This window comes from Girardinichthys multiradiatus, chromosome 22 (assembly GCF_021462225.1).
Source record: "Girardinichthys multiradiatus isolate DD_20200921_A chromosome 22, DD_fGirMul_XY1, whole genome shotgun sequence".
Taxonomy (NCBI): Eukaryota; Metazoa; Chordata; class Actinopteri; order Cyprinodontiformes; family Goodeidae; genus Girardinichthys; species Girardinichthys multiradiatus.
In genome coordinates this window covers 18,993,153-19,014,528 of record NC_061814.1, presented here as the reverse complement: position 1 = coordinate 19,014,528, position 21,376 = coordinate 18,993,153, and the positions used below count along the sequence as shown (strand labels likewise).

Sequence of the window (21,376 nt, the reverse complement as noted above, 5' to 3'; positions counted from 1 at the left end):
GGTAAGACACAGAAAGAAATTTCTGAACGAATAGGCTGTTCCCAGAGTGCTGTATCAAGGCACCTCAGTAGGAAGTTTGTGGGAAGGAAAAAGTGTGGCAGAACGCTGCACAACGAGAAGAGGTGACCGGACCCTGAGGAAGATTGTGGAGAAGGGCCGATTCCAGACCTTGGGGGACCTGCGGAAGCAGTGGACTGAGTCTGGAGTAGAAACATCCAGAGCCACCGTGCACAGGCGTGTGCAGGAAATGGGCTACAGGTGCCGCATTCCCCAGGTCAAGCCACTTTTGAACCAGAAACAGCGGCAGAAGCGCCTGACCTGGGCTACAGAGAAGCAGCACTGGACTGTTGCTCAGTGGTCCAAAGTACTTTTTTCGGATGAAAGCAAATTCTGCATGTCATTCGGAAATCAAGGTGCCAGAGTCTGGAGGAAGACTGGGGAGAAGGAAATGCCAAAATGCCAGAAGTCCAGTGTCAAGTACCCACAGTCAGTGATGGTCTGGGGTGCCGTGTCAGCTGCTGGTGTTGGTCCACTGTGTTTTATCAAGGGCAGGGTCAATGCAGCTAGCTATCAGTAGATTGTGGAGCACTTCATGCTTCCATCTGCTGAAAAGCTTTATGGAGATGAAGATTTCATTTTTCAGCACGACCTGGCACCTGCTCACAGTGCCAAAACCACTGGTAAATGGTTTACTGACCATGGTATCACTGTGCTCAATTGGCCTGCCAACTCTCCTGACCTGAACCCCATAGAGAATCTGTGGGATATTGTGAAGAGAACGTTGAGAGACTCAAGACCCAACACTGGATGAGCTAAAGGCCGCTATCGAAGCATCCTGGGCCTCCATAAGACCTCAGCAGTGCCACAGGCTGATTGCCTCCATGCCACGCCGCATTGAAGCAGTCATTTCTGCCAAAGGATTCCCGACCAAGTATTGAGTGCATAACTGTACATGATTATTTGAAGGTTGACGTTTTTTGTATTAAAAACACTTTTCTTTTTTGGTCGGATGAAATATGCTAATTTTGTGAGATAGGAATTTTGGGTTTTCATGAGCTGTATGCCAAAATCATCCGTATTAAGACAATAAAAGACCTGAAATATGTCAGTTAGTGTGCAATGAATCTAAAATATATGAATGTTAAATTTTCATCATTACATTATGGAAAATAATGAACTTTATCACAATATGCTAATATTTTGAGAAGGACCTGTAGAATCTCGTGATCGAAATGTAACAATTTTGCCACCTGGTGAGTATGTGTGCGATTTTCCACCCTACAGTAGGCAAAAAGAGCGGGAAAGCAGTACGGGAAAGTACAGGTTCTCTTGGATCGTAATGTAACAATATTGCTAGTCTTTGAGGCAGCTAAGAGCCTATAGAGGTGCTGCAGATTACAGTACCCCAGGATCCTCTCTGCTGCAGCTATGAGTGTGTGATTCACTGTTGAACAGGTTCTAGAAAATATTTTTTTCAAATGACCAGCAAGACAACTTCGATTCAGAAGGGGAGGAGATATCAGAGGAAGAAGATGGGGAGGAATACAACCCAGAGCTAGATGCCGATTCATCCGCAGAAGAAGAAGAAATCCCTCAAGTTGAAATAGATACTTTCCTGTCAAAAAAACGGCGAAATAACATGGTCCTCAGCAGCATATCACAAACATGGCAGGATGACAGAACAAAATGTCATGAAGATTACCCCAGGACCCACCAGGTATGCTGTTTTCCATGTTCATGACATTGCCTCAACATTCTACCTGTTTATTACACCAGCAATAGATAAAATAATCCTGGCAATGACAAATCTTGAGGGTTTTCGAAAATATGTAGACAGCTGGGAAAGGATAGATGAGACTGACCACATAGGGCTGCTACTCTTGACTAGTGTATACAGGTACCAAGGTGAGACTACAGCTAGTCTATGGGATGCAAAGAGTGGAAGAGCAACTTTTTGTGCCACGATGCCTCTTAAACTCTTTCACATGTACTCAAGACTGCTACGATTTAATAACCTTGAGTCAAGACCCGAAAGACGTGTCACAGAAAAATTGGCAGCCATAAGAGAGGTCTGGGTCAATGGGTGGAGCAGCTGCCATACTTCTACAACCTAGGGCCTGACGTAACAGTGGATGGGCAACTGGTTCCATTCAGAGGTATTTTATTTTCATATCTGTAATAGAAGTGACTATCACTGTTGATTTATGTGACACTGATACTAATTACTGATGCTAATCTCTTAGGTCAAAGTCCTATCCGGCAGTACATGCCCACCAAGCCAGCAAAATATGGAATCAAGTCATGGGTGGCCTGCAATGCTAAATCCAGCTACGCTTGGAAGATGCAAGTCTACACTGGGAAGCCAACCTATGAAGGCCCAAAGAAAAACCAGGGGAAGTAGGTTGTGCTTGATGTGACAGAGGGACTGAGGGGTCACAATGTCACATGTGACAATGTCTTCACCTCTTATGAACTTGGACAGCAGCTCCTGAAGAGGAAGATCACCATGGTTGGCACAGTTCGAAAGAACAAGCCTGAGCTCCCACCTGCACTGCTTGCATCAAAAGAGAGAGAATTCCTCTCATCAAATTTGCCTTCACACCCACCACCACTCCAGTTTCCTATCTCTCAAAGAAAACAATACTGTTGTACTTATTAGCACCCTGCACACAGAGGCAGACATTAGCAATCCTGAGCCATTTTTCTAGAATACAACCACAGTGAAGGAGGTGTGGATAACCTGGATAAGGTGATTGGAACGTACAGCTGCAGAAGGATGACTATCCGCTAGCCCCTGGTCATCTTCCACAACATCGTTGATTTTTCTGCCGACAATGCCTTTGTGATATGGAGAGAGATAAACCCTACCCAGATGCCTCAAGAGCAGAACAAGAGGACAAGAGAAGAGTGTTTCTGGAGCAGTTGGAAATGGCACTTGTATATCAATGGATAAAAAGAATGGAGCATGTCCCCTGCACAGAAGCCTGTAAAGCAGTTGTGAAAACTGTCAAGAGGGTTCATGATAAACCTGAGGATCCTGATTCCCCATCCCCTGCCCTGCCCCAGTAAGAGGTGTCAGTTCTGCCTCCAAAGAAGGGCTGTAAAACACAGACTGTGTGCTGGAGGTGTAAGATGTACATCTGCAAAGGATGTGCACTTGCATACTGTCCTAAATGTGCTCATTAGTTGAGTTATGTTGAGTGGTTCAAATGTTCACATTTTGATTCTGTATATTATCTGGCTTTTTGTTCTTCATTGGCACAAAAAATGGACTTACTGGGATGAATAAAAATGCAGTAAAAACTACTCGTTTCATATTTCTGCAACTTTAGTCTATATACAAATATTGCTCACCCCTTATACAAAAAATAATAAAATTAACAGTGTGGTAGAAACGAGTGGTATCTACTAAATAAATACAGTCTTTCTGTCAAGTGAAAATGGAAAATTCAGGCATTTACTCAACTTGGGGTGAATAGCAAGATGTTTCTTCAGGCAAAATAGATTTGGTGTTTAAAATTCAATTAAGCTGCTTTATATTGGGGGTTTAGTGAAGCTAGAGTCATTAAGACCACAGGACAAGGGGTGTATACAGAATATGAGGGCAGGAGGGTCAAATGAAATGCAATTGTAATTGAGGCAAACTGTGGTTCTATGAAGTATTGACTCATCGTACTGTATATGAATTCATACAACTACGGGATACTTTTTGGTAACTTGATTGCACGAAATCTCAAAAAAATGCATAGACGTTTGTTGCTGTGATGTGACAAAATGTAAAAAACGTTCAATGGGTATTCAAACTTTTAAGTAAGTAAGTGAAAGACATGACTGACATTTTGTTTTCTCATAATCAGCCCATCATCTGCCAACAAATAAATCTGACACAAAATATTTTCCCTGGAGTTATTTCTTACTTGATCAGGCTATTTATGGTGTTGCAGCCATAATCCTGTGCCCTGCTTATCCTTTCACAGTGTTCTCCGCCTTTATACTTTGTCTTATATTCAGGATGAGAGATCAGGAAGCAGATTGAAGACTTTTCTGTGCTATTTCACGTTAACTGCGACTTACAGCGGGGTTACTCCAGGTAGCGCGTCCCACTGGTGCTGTGTGGTGGTGTTATTTACCCATTAACCGGTTCAGACTGGACTGATGGCAGCATTAACCATGACTGGAGGGAAGGAGTTCACTCACACTCATCTCTGGAGCAGCTTCTTCCTGTTCCACCCATAACCATGCAGGTTATTACCAATAACCTTTTTTTTACTATTAATTTAATCAAGGTGCTTCATTGAAAGAAAAACAAAGAAACCGTGTCTCTTCCGGCTGAATGAACTTTGCAGGTAAAAAACAAGAAAGAAAGAAAGAAAGAGTGGTTTTGTATGTGAATTTCTCTCCGCGCTAATTTGTGTGCTTATTTTCCGTGTAATCGTTTAAGAATTGAGCAAAGTAGCAAAATAAAAGTAGAAACTAGAGCCACAGACGAAAGCAGCCGCCACATATTTGCGTAGAGACACAGAGCCTGTGCGCTGCGCGCTGCGCTTCAGACGCGCAAGGAGGAAGCGGCGGTTCCTCAGCGCTCTAGCTGCTGCTGGACCAGCAAGAACAGCTTTGAACCAGTTTGTCACCGACAACAAAGCAGTAAAAAGGAAAAAGCCAGCGCACAATGAGCACTATTGTGCGATATTGAACGGCTCCGTCTTCGCACGCATATCGTAAATAGCTCATCATAAGGCAAAACATCCGTGGCTGATATTTCGTAAAAATTGTGTCAGAGAGAGATTTTTCTATACATGAAAAGTTTCCGCACAGTGCGCAGCTCCGCAGGCGCTTCCGCTGCTGTAGATGCTAAGGTGAGTGACGCTTTTGTTTATGAATAGATAACATTATACATGCTTTGTTTTGCCCCCAGTAGCTCGCCGTGATTTAACGAAAAAAAGGAAAAACATTTTGTGCTTTCGGTAAATATCACGGTAATACCGCATCTTGGTTTTCCTCATTAGATTTCAGTGAATAAATATAACATTCTTTAAAATGAAAAAAGCAAACCAACTATATTATTTGAATGCTTGGCGAGCAGATGAAAATAGCCTATTGCATCAATTTGTAAACCCATGTCTGGGTTGTTAGTAACATGTAATGAGAGGGGATTTATTATGCTGCAGTGGTGTAAAAAAAAAAAAAAGCTGCAGCGGGCTTCATATAATAGAAAGTAGTACTGTATATGATCAACGTCAAGACACGGCTCTCCTATCTGGGAGGAATCATGGAAAAGACGGGTTACAGAAGGAATGAGGGGAGATCAGCCTCACTCCCCACCTCCTATAAGGTGTGGTTAGACAGAAAGCAACAAATAGGGCAGCTGGCTGTGGAGAGGCTGCAGTCACATAGAGCCGAGGACCTCATGTGCCCAACAGCCCAGGCCAGGTGTTGCAGCAGCCCTCCTTACATCGAGGTTAGGAGTAACTAATTAGGAAGATTGTAGGTTGTGTTTAAAAAATCGGATGCATTTTATAGTCATACTGAAAATAAATTAACAATATATTTGTTTTTCTTCTTTTTTTTTTAAGGAATTTCTCCTCAGGAAAAGCTGTAACAGATCTCAGAGGGCCCCAATAACATCGGCACCATGACTTCATCCACCAAAGTCCTGGATGGAGGCTGGGGATGGGCAATTGTCGCTGCATCCTTCATGGCCCAGCTCCTGGCCTATGGATCACCCCAGTCCGTGGGCGTCCTGTACCCGGAGTGGCTGCACACCTACCAGGAGGGCAAGGGCATGACAGCCTGGGTGGGCTCTCTGGTGGCAGGAGTGGGATTAATAGCCAGTGAGTAGCAACCATTGCAGTCATGCAACAGACTTGCTTATAGCTCTTCCAGGAATTATTATTTATTATTTCTATTAATTAATTATTATTCATTTAATCAATAAAAATTTTCCCGAATAAACTGACATCAAGAAAAAAAACAAGTCTAATCTCTTACCACTTATCAATGTTATTTAAAAAAAGAGACTTTTAGATTTTAAACATCCACCATGAATAATATCAATAATTAGCAGGAATGTATTTTTCAGGTAACAAAACTATATGTTTAGTGTTTAAAGTGAAACTTAAAACAGAACCATTTCACATTCACACCTGCAGAAAGAGGCACAAAGTCTGAATGATGAGTGCAGTAGGAGCAATTAAACTATACGGCCCTGAATTATAGCACAGTTTTCACAACAGGGTTTAATCAACAGATGGACAAAGTTGCACCATGATTATGAGCACTTTGTGGCTCCTTGAGCAGAGTTGCACTTATTGATTTTTCCAGAGAGCTAAGCAAGTGTTTGTCATCCATGCTGCTAACGTAGGAGGATCATTTAGCTGTTGAGCCAACGGCTAAGACGCTGAGAGAGGAAAGGAGAGATGGAGGAAGACACCAATAAGAAAGAAACATGTGGATTTGAGGGCTGGATTTTTTCTTGCTCTTGAAAATATAAATAAAAATGTGGCAAAATGTAGCGGAAATAATACTTGATAAAAGGTTAGCCTTTAGACCAGTGTAGATGTTTATCTATCCTCCAGGAATCCTCGCAAACAGGGGCAGTGATAGACTTGTGACATTTCCATCTTAGGCAGAGCTCACCTTTCAGCCTGGCTTCTTGCTGTCTTTCTCAAAAGAGAGTGTGGGGGGAAATCAAAACTGGACAGATCTGGCCTTAGGTCTGGGCAAGACCCAGACGTGTGTCCTGGCTGTCAGTGTGCTAAAGCTCTGCAGTTCCTGCTAGACGACAGCAGGGAAAGAAGTCACCATCAGGATCTCAGAGGAATGAAATCAGGAAAGGTGTGCATGATGCACGAGTTAACCAGCCTCAGGGTAACGATGCATTTATATTAGTGAAAAAACCATGTTTGACAGGTTTCACCCAGATGCACCTAGAAATGTTGTCCAACAGTTAAGAGTTGCTGGCATGTTTACCCTAAAGAACAGTGAAACTAGAAAATCAATTTAACCATTTTGGAGAATGTAACAACACCTCAAATGTAATTTGAGGAGGCAGTAGTTGGCTAGAGGCAGCAATGCATTGCTCTTCTCAGAATCTCTGTTATTAAGAGCATGACACAGCACTATATATCTTCTCTGTCCTTGTTTAGCTTGATATTTTTAGCTCCTGTTAGACTGCCATTTGCTTTGACTCAATTTTTCTCTCCCTTTGCCATTCTGTCTCCACCTTCCCCTCAGGTCCCATCTGCAGTGCCTGCGTAGACAACTTTGGAGCACGTCCTGTGACCATTTTCAGTGGTGTTATGGTGGCAGGCGGCCTGATGCTCAGTGCCTTTGCTCCAAACATCCAGTTCCTCATATTTTCCTATGGAATTGTTGTTGGTAAGGAGCAACTTATTTTACCTCTATGTCGCTTTAGATAAAATGAGGAGATCAAATTTACTTCAACTTCAAAAGAGGTTGCTCTTAAACTTTTTATAACTACTATAAATACTGTTTTCTAAGTAGCACCATACTGTCAAGACATTTTAGAACTCATGAAATAAAACATTTATGTCCATTTGCACAGGATTTTTAAAAATTCAGTCTTTCACACATTTAACTACACGTACAGCTGCTATTTCAGAACATGTTTCTTTAGTGTATGAATGTAATAATCACAGAGCCAGACATTGCTATTAGCGTATTTTATTAGTAGTAAATAGACTGGTCACTGATGGCAAAAATGGCAAATGGTAGTAGTTTGTCCGCTTACAACTAGAATTTAAGTTGGGTTTGATGTTTTTCTTATAGTTAATTTCCAACGTCAGCATGGCAGTTTTTGTTTCTTAGTCGTCTACTAAAGTTTCTCACGGTTGATCCTTGAAAAATTCTCCACTTCCATTTTAAGTAGAACCCTCCTGAAGCAAAATGTACTCTGAGTACAATTAAACGCAGACCTAGTCCCACAGTTAGATAACTACTGGGTCTAGAGGACAGTGAGGTAGGTGTTTCCATTTGGATCTTATCTTGTAGTAATAAAATATGTGGGTTATGTTGATCTCTTCCTTGGCATAAATTTGCCTCATGTACTTCTAACCTTTGCGAATATCATAACACATTGTATTATCACTGAAAACAAGCAACAGTGCATGTTGAGCCAAACCATTATGTAACATCAGAGACTGACTTTAGCCTTAATTACTAGTTAATAAATACCAATGGACCAGAAATGATGACAGGATATATATTTAACTGCTGACCATTGCTGAAAGAAAAATAAGAACCAATGACTCAGCCATAATTCCCATTTAGGATTTTACTGCCTTTGTTCCTTGACCGGTGGTTATGCACGGACTCAGCTACCACCTGTTGCTGCATATTAAGTGACTGTCCAGGTGTTTTTCATTCTGGTGAACCCTCTTACCACCTATGCTACTTTTCATGCAGGGTGCGATGACAAGGGATGGTATGCATATTTAAAGAGCAGTTTATTTTTGGAGATGCCCTCAAATGACTGACGGTTGCTGAAGTGCATGTAGCTTGTTTACTACTCATCATGTTACATATTTTCCTAAGAGGGTTGCATTAATCTTATGTCACACACTCCCCTTTAAAACTAAACATGTATTTTTAAACATAGAACAGACAGAACAGAATTTAGATGAAGAAAATGTGACCCTTTTCATCCACACTAATGGATTATATATTTTTCTTTCTTCTTAGGCCTGGGTTGTGGTCTTGTCTACGCAGCCACCTTGACAATCACCTGTCAGTATTTTGACAAGAGACGCGGCCTCGCCCTTGGCATTGTCACCACAGGTACTCCCACCTTCTTCTGCCCTGAGATCTCTGGGTGTCTGCCTGTTCTCCATGCTCACTTCTTTAATGTATGAGCTGCTGGGAGCCTTAAAAAGCTCAGGTAAATATATGTAGAGTAGTTAAGACGGAGAGGTCTATTAATTAGACAGATGGACTGAGCTTTTGCCAGATCTGGCTTGGCTGAGACTTAAAACTTTCTTGGTAATAGATCAGGAAGTTTGACCCCTTGGGGTTGATAAGGTAGAACTGTGTGAAAGACTGTGCATCTTTATCTCTTGTATGCACTGTGACCTTAAATTCTATGGCTTTAATTTACACCAAAATTAAATCTTTGCTCCCTCCTCTCATGCAGGCACCAGCGTTGGGGCGTTCATCTATGCCACCGCTCAAAATGAGCTAATTGTTCTCTATGGCCTGAATGGCTGTTTGCTCATCATCGGAGCCATTGCACTAAATCTCATGGCGTGCTCTGGTTTCATGAGGCCACTCAACATGCCAGGGTACTACCTCAAACAGAAGGCCGCCCTTGAAAGAGACACAGAGGAACAGCTCTTCGTGAAGTCACCGTTCAATGACCTCAAGATTGCGGTGGGTTCTGCAACAACCACTCCAGAGAAATCTCTCACCGTGAAAGAGTTGCTCATCACCATTGATTCCAAGGACTTGTCCATTCAGACGGAGAAGAAAGAGGGTCCCCTAGCTTGGTTAGCCATCATGAAAGCAATCAAGAAAAAGCAGAAGGCTTACACTAAGTACATGCAGTCGTTGTACGAGATCTTGCAGGACCAAGAAATGGTGGCTTTCTGCATTGCCATCTTCCTGTTCAGCTTGGGCGCATTTCCACCAGTCCTCTTTATCGAGGACGTGGCACAGAGTGAAGGACTCATTGAAGAAGTTAGCGTCATTCCTCTTGTATCAATTGGAGCTATTGCCACTTGCATAGGCAAACTAGCGCTGGGCATCCTGGTGGACGTCAAATGGATCAACGGCATCTATTTATACGCCTTCACGATGTTTGCAGGGGGTTTGGCACTGCTCCTTATCCCCATCACCAAAAGTTACATTGGACTGCAGATCCTGACTGCCATCCTTGGTTTCTTCTCTGGAAACTGGTCGCTCACTTCTTACATCACCACTAAGATTGTTGGCTTAGACAGACTGACACAAGCCCACGGCATTCTGATGTTCTTCGGGGGTTTTGGGATCATGCTTGGACCCCCTGTTGTAGGTGAGGCACTTGCTGTTATCCATGTTTTAAGCGTCCTACACTGCCAGCTTTCATGTGTTAGTTGTAAGACCTTGCCTGTCTGAAGCCTCATTGACTGTTCTGACCATGGTGTTTCTTCATATCACTTTCTAGGGTGGTTTTTCGACTGGACGCAGTCATACGACTTGGCATTTTACTTCAGTGGGAGCTGCGTGTTGTTGGGAGCATTTATTCTCTTTCTTCTCAGTCTGCCCTGCTGGAACAGGAGGCCCTCTGAGAATGACAAACCCGAAGTCCAATACACCTTCACCTGTGAAAAAGTTGCCTCAGTAGCCTAAATTTAAGCACGTTTCATGAAGATCACAGCACCTGCTGCTCACTGACTGTTTCTATGCCCAAACAAACTCCTGGAGACAAAGTTTTTTTCTCTGAATATGCTGGGGTTCTTCTTTTTTTCTGCTGCAAAATTTCAATATACCAGGTTCTCAGGTTCAACCCACTTACAACAGATATTTTTGAAGTATTGACTCTAAAGCCTGTTATGAAAATGTGTCTTATTACCTCATTTTACGAGGTTAACAGAACAATGTTGGTAAAAATCGAAAATTTCCTGAAGACCACGAAGTGTAACAGTAAAATTTTGTGTCAAAACGCACATATGATCACCTTTTTTTTTGAAGTAGATGATAATTTATAATACGTAGGTTGGAATCTTTTTTTGATACTCATGAAGAGTAAAATTTGTTGGTATTTTGGTCTGTGTAAGCAATTGTTCCACTCGGTATGTAACCAAAGGATCCATGCTAGCCAATGCCTGTCATCACATAATGCCTGTTAAATCAACGAATAGGCCTTGCTTTGTCATGAGGCCTTTAGGTGCGTCAAATTTGTTTGAAATGTTTTACAATAATTTAAGCTCAGTTTACCTCTTGTTTCTGGATCAGACAGATAATTCTAAAACATGTAGAAACAGTGGGTGGGGTGGATTTTGCTGTATGTACGACAATTTTCCAACATGCTGATTCTCTGTGCTGTATGTGCTTATCATGAGACCTCACAGACATTCACCTGGACTTCCCTGGTCCTTTTCCATCACTCTCTCTCTGTTTATGTATGTTTGTTTTGTGTGCATTCCTGGACACACATGTTCACCTAATTGTTATATCTTTGTATTAGACCTAGTTTGTAAAGCCCTATGTGCTAGTGACTTTTATATGCACAAAACTGGCCATAGAGCTGTTAAAACTTGTTATCAATGTGGTTATTTTAAATGTAACTCAATGCTGTTAAGTAAACCACTACAGATGTTTTTGGTGACTCCAGTTTCAGGTCTGAGATTGAATTTGGGATTTTAGTGTTTAGCATTATTTTGTTAGAAGGTGCAGATAAGATACTGTAGCCATTTGACTGTATGTTGTAGCCTCTCATTTTTGTATTTCATCATTGTAATATTTATGCCAGTTCTTTTGTTTTATTTAAAATGTGCCAATAAAGACATTTTTATTGGTACAAGTGTGTATTGCTGTTCATGATGCATTTGTTATGAAGTCCTAACTCTCGCAAACATAAGTTTAGGTCAGAGGTCAGAAACCTTTACTTATCCTCGCTCATACCAAATGTAATAGTGTAGAATTGCAAAACCTACTTGGTCCTTTCAAAAACGAGAAGATATAACATTACATTGAGACTGCTTTGCAAAATTTTGATATCCTTTGAACTTTTCACATTTTGTCACATTACAGCCACAGACTTCAATGTATGTTATTTCAGTTTTATGTGAAGAAAAGCTTCCCCACAGCATGATGCTGCCATCACCACCATGTTGTACAGTGGGGATGGTGTGTTCAGGGTGCTGTGCAGTGTATGTTTTCTGCATCACACGTTGCTTTTTACATGTAAGCCAAAATTTCAATGTTGGTCCCATCTGATCAGAAAGCAGTTTGTTTTCCCTATAAGCTTCTGTTTACTAATTACAAATTTGAAGGTGATTTGTTGCGCTGCAATTTATTTAAAGGTATAGGGGTAAAGGTGGCTGAAAAAGTAATCAGTTAAAAGATAACAGTCTACATTTCTGAAAAATACACCACATTGTTTTTAATTTAAATAACATTATCATTGATTTAGCACATCATAACTTGAGCTTTTTGTTCTAGTATTATCGATTGTTTTAGTTTTGGAGTTACTGAAAGAGAACTCCCAGATAAATGCACACTGATTTAAAGTTGAAAAAGGATCATTTCACAGCCCTTTAGCCTCTGACTTTAGCTTTTAAAATTTTTTGTTAACTGTTAAACTAAACTTCAAATGTTTAACTCGGATTTATATGCCAAAAATTAATAGGAAAAGCTTTTTTCTGAATTTTTCCAAAACAAAAATATTTTTGTCCGGATTTGACAGGTGAGAGCATTATATCTTTAGTAGATTGCGAAATAGAGCTGATCTAAGTTAGTCCAGATGCCAGCAACAACATAACAGTGAAGTATCCCTTCCAGCACCATATTTTTATTTATACATTTTTGAAATTTGAGGAAAATGTTTTTTAAACTGCTGAATCTAAAAAAATTAAAGGCTAGAAATCAATGGAATTCCAAACAGGAATATACTTCTTTGGAACAATGTTCATAAAGTACCATTTGTCATCTCATGTAAAATGCGCCTTTTAGACAGTAACTTAAATTTCCCCGAAATAACAATAATAATAATAATGCTTCAGGCCCTTGAAACGTGAAATGGCCAGACTAGTAAAACAGTAATATTGATGGAAATCGTTTCACCTGAGCATCCTGAACCACTCAACTGCTTCCCTTAGCAACTCCCTTAGCGACCGTGTACCACGTGACTAGTAACGTAAACAATTTGCCAGTGAAGTTAGCAGCAACGAACTGAGCTAAAACAAATTGCTTTTTTAAAACCGTTTTTTGACTAGCTGTTATCCAGCCCTCGGGATGTGAAGACCATGGCAACAATTAGTCGCAAATCTTCGAAAGTTTCCGTAAGCGGAGCATCATGTGGACCAGAAGAAAGTCCGTCTTCAACTCCTGTTCGCTGAGCTGAAAAATGGGCGCAAGCGCTTCACTCTGTGTAAGTTCACCTTGAAATACTATTTAATGTGTCATTCTATGACTTGGTGCTTCCCCACGTCAATTTGCAGCATGTCCAACTTTGTTTAGTGCAGGTTTACCTTTTTCAGCGGGGCCCGTTTTATCATGTCTGTGTGCCATGATGTTGCTAGGCACGGATTGGACGTGTATCAAATACCTTGGAGTAGTGAAGACAGATATCACTTTTTAGGAAGAGTTAGTTTATGTTACATTAAGGGTCAGTAATGAAAAAAAATTCTGACATACTAATCATTTTATCAACAAATTACTTTGGTTTTTAATAATGTTTTTGTATTTCATATATTTCAAAACACTAAAAACCTTTTAAAATATTACTTATAATACTTTTGGTTTTAATGTTTTTTCATCATTACTACCTGTACAATTCCTATACACGCTGTTACTTTTTGTATTTCTGTTCATCCATCCATCCATCCATTGTGAACCTTGGTACTTTTACTATTGATAAACTTTAGAAAAAATAAGCAAAGAAGCTAATTTGAGTCTGCTAATGTTTGGAATTTTTTTCTATATGTAAATGTGTTTATGTATATTCTAAAATCAAGGTGGATTTCAAATTAGAGCACATTTGGCCAAAGTTAAGTTTTTAAGCTACTTCTTGTGTTTGTCCTTGTAATATGATGTCTCCTCTCACTGCAGAGCGACACATCTTCAGTGAGAATCCTGAGGCCCAAAGCTAAGGTCTGCCCAGAACTCACTGTTCCTGCACATGTTCCAGTTCCCAAAGTACCACCAGGGTGTGTATTCGGTGTTACGTTGGAAAAATTAAAAGATGATGGGCAGATGGTCTTTGGGATACCTCTTGTCTTAAGAGACATGGTGGAATTCTTGGATAAGAATGGTACGTAAGGTACATCTCTCTCAACTTAAAGTTTCCCTGCTGTGTGCGACTCTTTCTTTATTCACTATTTTTTATTCCATTTAACTCAGATATCATCCTCATATGTAGTGACTGAGTCTGTTTTCCTTATTTTAGGACTGCACCACAGGGGTCTGTTTCGTTTGTGTGGGTCTGTGGCACGAACCAGGCAGCTGAGGCAGCAATGGGACCAGGGAGAGAGAGTGGATCTGGAACAAGAGGGGGACATCCCCACTGTAGCCTCTCTACTCAAGCTCTTCCTGCGGGAATTGCCTACTCCTTTAGTTCCTGAGCCGCAACTCAAACAGCTCGTTCTGAGCCTAACTGGTACTTGAGAAAATAACAAATTATTTTTATGGTGTGAATTTGATTACATTTTAATTAACTATATATAATATCACTATGTATTTCTTATGCTTCAGATGTGAATTATTTATATTTTATAAATTTAGGTTCATTAAAGTGTCAAGGAACATTTATTTGGTTTTCAATAACTTCCTGTTGCCCTGGGCTGTATGCCTTTCACTCCTAGCTAGCTACTGTTCAAGTCAAAAGAACATGACATTCAAGTAAGGCAGATGTATTTTGATGTTCATAGGAGAGGAAATGGCTACAAGAAATTAGCTGAATTTGTTTTAAAAATCTAAAACGAAATAGGGACTAAGGGACTTATCACCACGCACAGAGAGAAGGATGATAAGTGAGCTAAAAGATCTCTAAGCAGCATCTTGGGGTAACATAGTCTCTATAATAACTATCAGACACTATTTATACCCCAAATGGTTGGGAGTGATGTCACTAAAACAAGTAGTTTCTGTCCTTTCATAACAAAAGTAAACTTGTAAGTTTGCTAAATTCTGCTTTGGTCAGAAAAAAATATAATTCCGCTTTGTGAATGATCCAGAGTGATTTTGGAAGGAGGAATGGTCAAAAGTTCCTCTCTCTGTATGGTCCAGCCTTGTGAGGTGTTATAGAGCAGTGATTCTCATCTTTGGTCCTCAGGAACCACAGTCTTGCATGTTTTAAGTGTTTTCTTGCTGCCACACACCTAGCTTAAATGAAAGGATGACTAACAGGCTTCAGCAGCACTTTATGGCATACTGAAGAGGACCTACTGCTACTCGCTTGAATCAGCTGTGTTGGATCAGGGAACCATTTGAAACATGACATACAGGTCCTTCTCAAAAAATTAGCATATTGTGATAAAGTTCATTATTTTCCATAATGTCATGATGAAAATTTAACATTCATATATTTTAGATTCATTGCACACTAACTGAAATATTTCAGGTCTTTCATTGTCTTAATACGGATGATTTTGGCATACAGCTCACGAAAACCCAAAATTCCTATCTCACAAAATTAGCATATCATTAAAAGGGTCTCTAAACGAGCTATGAACCTAATCATCTGAATCAACGAGTTAACTCTAAACACCTGCAAAAGATTCCTGAGGCCTTTAAAACTCCCAGCCTGGTTCATCACTCAAAACCCCAATCATGGGTAAGACTGCCGACCTGACTGCTGTCCAGAAGGCCACTATTGACACCCTCAAGCAAGAGGGTAAGACACAGAAATACATTTCTGAACGAATAGGCTGTTCCCAGAGTGCTGTATCAAGGCACCTCAGTGGGAAGTCTGTGGGAAGGAAAAAGTGTGGCAGAAAACGCTGCACAACGAGAAGAGTTGACCGGACCCTGAGGAAGATTGTGGAGAAGGGCCGATTCCAGACCTTGGGGGACCTGCGGAAGCAGTGGACTGAGTCTGGAGTAGAAACATCCAGAGCCACCGTGCACAGGCGTGTGCAGGAAATGGGCTACAGGTGCCACATTCCCCAGTCCTGGGCTACAGAGAAGCAGCACTGGACTGTTGCTCAGTGGTCCAAAGTACTTTTTTCGGATGAAAGCAAATTCTGCATGTCATTCAGAAATCAAGGTGCCAGAGTCTGGAGGAAGACTGGGGAGAAGGAAATGCCAAAATGCCAGAAGTCCAGTGTCAAGTACCCACAGTCAGTGATGGTCTGGGGTGCCGTGTCAGCTGCTGGTGTTGGTCCACTGTGTTTTATCAAGGGCAGGGTCAATGCAGCTAGCTATCAGGAGATTTTGGAGCACTTCATGCTTCCATCTGCTGAAAAGCTTTATGGAGATGAAGATTTCATTTTTCAGCACGACCTGGCACCTGCTCACAGTGCCAAAACCACTGGTAAATGGTTTACTGACCATGGTATCACTGTGCTCAATTGGCCTGCCAACTCTCCTGACCTGAACCCCATAGAGAATCTGTGGGATATTGTGAAGAGAACGTTGAGAGACTCAAGACCCAACACTATGGATGAGCTAAAGGCCGCTATTGAAGCATCCTGGGCCTCCATAAGACCTCAGCAGTGCCACAGGCTGATTGCCTCCATGCCACGCCACATTGAAGCAGTCATTTCTGCAAAGGATTCCCGACCAAGTATTGAGTGCATAACTGTACATGATTATTTGAAGGTTGACGTTTTTTGTATTAAAAACACTTTTCTTTTATTGGTTGGATGAAATATGCTAATTTTGTGAGATAGGAATTTTGGGTTTTCATGAGCTGTATGCCAAAATCATCCATATTAAGACAATAAAAGACTTGAAATATTTCAGTTAGTGTGCAATGAATCTAAAATATATGAATGTTAAATTTTCATCATTACATTATAGAAAATAATGAACTTTATCACAATATGCTAATTTTTTGAGAAGGACCTGTACAGTGGGCCCTGAGGACCAGGGTTGAGAACTGCTGTTTTTGGGGAACTCTTAACGGCAGTCCTATTAACAAAGAATGTGGTACAAACTACTGATTACCATTAGATGGTAAAAAATGGTGCCATTTGTGGTAAGGTAAAAAAAAAAAAAAATTCAAATTAAGGATTTGGCTTTTCTATTTGTTAGTGTAAGAATATTCTAGTTCAATAAAAGAAGAGTTTATCATAAAGCTTTTTACACATCTTTACCAGGGTAGTTAGTGTGAAGCCTGCAAACTAATACATTTTTGATGTTTTTGTGTATTTTTAGGACATGCACTGGAGCCAGAACTGAACCAAAGACTGAGAGAAAACCTTTGCCTCCTGCCTGATTCCAACCTCCATATTCTGTCTTACCTCATCCAGTTTCTGTCCAGAGTGGCCTCTCAGAGTCAGTCCAACCACATGCCTGTGGAAAATATAGCTACTATCTTTGGACCTTGTATATTTCGGTAAGTTGATGTTGATCAAGCTTCACTTTCCCTCAAAGATGTAATAGGAGAAATGAATTCAAATACAGCATGACTGAAGCTTTAATGCCAGTTTTCTTTTTATTTCTTGATATTTTAAGTTGAAATTACATCTATATCTGTTGCTTTATAAATACATGTAACCTGACTGCTGTACTTTCTAAGGTAAATGTTTATTTTGCACATATGTTTGTAATTCTGGTAGATCCTGAGCTGAAGAAATAAACAGTCTATTTCTCATGATAGCACCCTCTTAAATGTGTGGCACAGTTCAAAAGCGTCGCTGCTGAGTCTTTGTTGTGTGAAGTTGAGTTCACCCCCTCCTAGGAAATGGGTGTGATCTGTGGCTTGCAACGCAGAGCTTGGCACAGAAAAACGGCGTACAGATATGAACAAGGTCTTCAGGACTTTGCTCGTTGCTTCTCCCTTCCTGTTTACCAAACCGAGCCGTCACTATAAACAACCTGAGTCTCTACGGAGCCACACTCAACAACTCACTGCTGTATTTTAGGTTTGTGTGACTGTAGAAAGGAGTCATTATATCAGGTCGACTCGTCATTCCTTGATCTTTGTTATATTAGTGGTTTTGTGTTTAAGTTAATCCCATGTCTGTTAGTGATTGCATAAAGGCCTGGATCTGAGTGGACATGCTCATTGTAGCCACAGGCACAGGTGTTTGGGTTTGGGTAACTGGAAAATAAGAAGTCTGGAAAAGAATTGCGGCTCTGAAGGTTGGAAATTATGCTGTTCATTTTGCTTCTTACAGGGAAAGGCTGTAGAAGACTTTAGTATTTAATTCATTTTAATAAAGACTGTTTAATACACAAAAAGCCTTTTCTTTGGCTTGGTTTAAGTTTTTAAATCAGGCAAAGCAACACTGTATGACAACCAGGGGTGAAAGTAGTTTTAAACTCTTGCTGGTACTTAAGGGCGGAGCTAGGGGGGTGGCACTGGGGGCATACTGGGTATATATATATATATATATATGTGTGTGGGTGTGTTAATTGTTACTCTCATCTGTGGCCCCCTTGAGATCTCTCTCTCTCAGCAAAGTCCAAACTCAGACTAATTAAAACGTATCAATATTTTAGTTTAATGTAGGGTGTCTGTATAAGACAGAAATTACAATCACTTGACAATGTAGAATATATATATATATATATTTCAATTGTTAATGAACTGCCATGTTTGAAACAATGATAAACCATTTTCTAATTCATAACTTTTCATCTTCAGTTTCCGTCTTTTCTTTTAAATAAAAAATAAAAAATTTGACAGTTCGGTTGTTTTCGAGGTTTTTATTTAAAAGTTTGTAGATGGTAAGTGATTTATTGTTCGTCCTGTCCTTATGCAAGCGGTGGTTTTTTATGTCTGTGCACCGCCTGTGTAAAATCTCCCAGTTCATTAAATCGGACGCATCGATCTCCTTGGCAACCGCTCTGTTTTGGAGGTAAGCGCGCATGCGCTCTCGTGTAGTGAATGTGAAATCTCTGGTCATAAGCGGTGTTTTCGAGCTGTACTGTGTTGCTGTAATTCAGCAAAATAACATGAAACACAACTAGTTTCTCTCCTTTTGCTTTTAACTGGAGTATTTAGCAGCGAGCAGACAGATATTAAACGTAGCGATGCTCGTTTTAAACGCTGGCCGTTCATTAAAGCCTCGATCTCCGAGGGGAGAGAAGCAAAGCAAGAACACTGAGGCTCCAGCTTAGCAGAACAGTTCAGAAACTATTTGGAATGAGGGGAAAATAACAATATTTATAAACTGATTAAGTCGTGTTTAAGACTACCTATTGGTAGCGGATCTGGTCTTCTTTCTGTGCTCGGGAATTATTGCAGCCGTAACTGGTTCTGGATGACGGCTTCATAGCAGACAGCTGTTCTTCCCTCTTCCAGATACTGCGTACCGGCGCAAAATCTTTTAGTGGTACGCAGTACCGGACTGTACCGGCTCACTTTCACCCCTGATGACAACATTAGAACATATATGCTTGTTGACAGCTTCAGTTACACTGTCAGAGCCCCATAACTCCTCTATATTTGCCACCCAAATGTCTTCATAAACAGCCATTTCCTCTCATATGTCTCTGTCATGTAACACATGATGATCTGTCTGCCATGCTAACATCTGCTACTGCTTAGGTTTTTCACTTTTTCTCGGCCGCCACCATTTAAACCTGGTATTTATTTTGTGTAAGGGGCATTAAACCTATAGTAAATTAAAAGGGTACCTTTTCTAATCAATATAATAACATGTTGAAAATAAAATGTAGCTAAAAGATAAAAGGAATTATAGACTTTTATTTTGATTTAATGTGATGATTACTTTCTGCAGTGAGCATTAGTACTGGGAGCTTTAAATAGTGTTTGACCTGTTCCTATCAGCACAGTGCTGTTTATGCCTCTGTCCACTAGATGGAAACCTTTACCTCTGTTTGTAACTTAAAGGCTAATTTTGAATCTTCTTGTGTTGACATGATATTGTGTTGTTGATCCTCTTTCTTCTCCTTCTGCAGCGTTCCAACAGGGCCCAGGATGCTGGAGGAGCAGAGTGTATGTAACGTCCTACTGCTCCACCTTCTCAGATATCGGGCAGTTCTCCTTCCAGTCATAGAAGAGGTCTTAATGACTCCATCTGCTGCTTCTTCCTCACCTCCTCCTCCTACTCTCTCTGCTCTTTCACAGTTTGAGGTGAACGTCATGCTTATTTTCACAGCAATTGTTCCGTCCTTGATTTGGTGGTATGATTTGTTTTTAGTTCCAGCACTTGTGAAATTAAATTTAACTGGTTGCAAGCACTTCTTTCCTTTTTAGACTTTTTACAAGTACCTCCCCAGAGAGTACCATCTTTTCTAAACACTACCATCTTGACAGAACTTTAAAAACATTTTTTTAGCATGACTTGGAATTCTTACCTGTTTTTGTCATTATTTACTAGTGCTTCATAACTGGTATAATGTAGTCATTGATTTATTTTGACTGAAAAGTTGAAATTTCAGAATTAAAAGTTTGAAGAAAAGAAGAGAAATGTCCTTTGAAGTCAGAATCTCAACTAGGAAAGTCTGAGGTTTCTCACCAACCCCAACCTTAAATCCAATATGGCTGCCATACCGATAAAATTTTGTGACTTAAGTAAAAAACAATGTACATGTATATTTGACCATGTGTTTCTCATTAAGTCTTCCAGATATGCAGTACTATACTGTGCACCCCTCTGTAATAAACATTTTGCTTTAGTGTTTAAAAATTGCTTAGAAATACATTATTAGCTTAAATTGCTACAATGAATTAGCTTGGCAACTGAGTCTATCAGTTACCAAATCCCATTGCTTTCCGATATTTGAACAAGGACATGATTCTAAGTACTGACGTCAGTTCATACTGGGAGATCTCAGGACTTTCACAACTGTGCTTGTGATGAAGACGTTTTGACAAATGTGCTTAAGAACGCATCTCATAACCTCTATATCACAGTTAACATTTGTATTTACTTTTCAAATTAATTAGTACTATAATTATTTTGAGTACTGCTAAAAACAGCAAGTATCAATGGTGGTACTTGTAACAAATTTAGAGAAGCCGGGATGAACATGATAAGGCATAACATTATAACAACCTGCATGATGCTGGTTCTTCTTCTCCCTCTGTTTGCCATCTTTCCTTAGCGTATCCTCATGCATTGTGCTCCACAGGGAAGCGACAGACATGCACCCAGCCATCCACGTGAGAAAGAAAAATAGATCTTAAGATCTGTCCACATTCATCTGTTGCACTGTGGTCCACTTCTTATACTTACATGCTTGTTGTAGATGCTTTTGATAGTAGGCAGGTGTCAACATGGGCTTCCTTACTAGTCTGAGATGTACTGTATATTCTGACACCTTTCTTTCAGAACCAGCATTAAGCGGTTTAAGCTCCTGCAGCTTATCTGTTGGATTAGATCACAAGGGCCAGCCTTCACTCCCCATTTCCATCAATGACCCTTTTAACTGGTTCATCATTGTTCCTTTCTCGGACCCCTTTTCACCTGTCCTGTCTTAGTATTCCAGGCAAGCCCAATGGTGAAGCTGGTTGCCCACGCCTGTGATGGACGTTATTGAAATAAGACTCCATCTGGAATCAAAGTAGATTGGCCATGTTAATGAA

The 21,376-nt window shown here is 40.4% G+C and overlaps 2 protein-coding genes across 5 annotated transcripts in view; both read left to right on the top strand.

Annotated features, from left to right (window-relative positions):
* Window positions 1–4,100: 4,100 nt before the first annotated feature.
* On the top strand, window positions 4,101–11,520 carry LOC124859139 (monocarboxylate transporter 9-like). 4 transcript variants are annotated; one of them, XM_047351708.1, is made up of 6 exons: window positions 4,101–4,244; window positions 5,574–5,831; window positions 7,234–7,377; window positions 8,701–8,796; window positions 9,149–10,024; window positions 10,157–11,520. In XM_047351708.1, exons 2-6 carry the CDS (start codon window positions 5,633–5,635, stop codon window positions 10,339–10,341), a joined length of 1,500 nt encoding a protein of 499 aa, XP_047207664.1. In that variant the 5' UTR covers window positions 4,101–4,244; window positions 5,574–5,632; the 3' UTR covers window positions 10,342–11,520. The 4 variants fall into 4 exon arrangements, with proteins under 4 accessions (XP_047207664.1, XP_047207662.1, XP_047207661.1 ...); XM_047351706.1 differs by having other exon boundaries at window positions 4,168–4,346; XM_047351705.1 differs by lacking the exon at window positions 4,101–4,244 and adding an exon at window positions 4,548–4,856.
* A 1,325-nt stretch (window positions 11,521–12,845) lies between these two features.
* LOC124859137 (protein FAM13A-like) overlaps window positions 12,846–21,376 on the top strand; it is a 27,469-nt gene continuing 18,938 nt past the window's right edge. The window contains exons 1-5 of the mRNA XM_047351702.1: window positions 12,846–13,084; window positions 13,765–13,966; window positions 14,102–14,311; window positions 17,032–17,212; window positions 19,747–19,921. Of these exons, the coding sequence (XP_047207658.1) occupies window positions 13,061–13,084; window positions 13,765–13,966; window positions 14,102–14,311; window positions 17,032–17,212; window positions 19,747–19,921 (792 nt within the window). The 5' untranslated portion in view covers window positions 12,846–13,060. The remainder of the gene's footprint in view (window positions 13,085–13,764; window positions 13,967–14,101; window positions 14,312–17,031; window positions 17,213–19,746; window positions 19,922–21,376) is intronic.

Bases quoted from the DNA above. Each gene is read 5' to 3' on its own strand.
- LOC124859139 (XM_047351708.1), top strand. From the start codon at position 5,633: ATGACTTCATCCACCAAAGTCCTGGATGGAGGCTGGGGATGGGCAATT. The intron at 8,797-9,148 runs GTACTCCCACCT...CCTCTCATGCAG, and splicing joins CCTTGGCATTGTCACCACAG to GCACCAGCGTTGGGGCGTTC. The intron at 10,025-10,156 runs GTGAGGCACTTG...ATCACTTTCTAG, and splicing joins GCTTGGACCCCCTGTTGTAG to GGTGGTTTTTCGACTGGACG.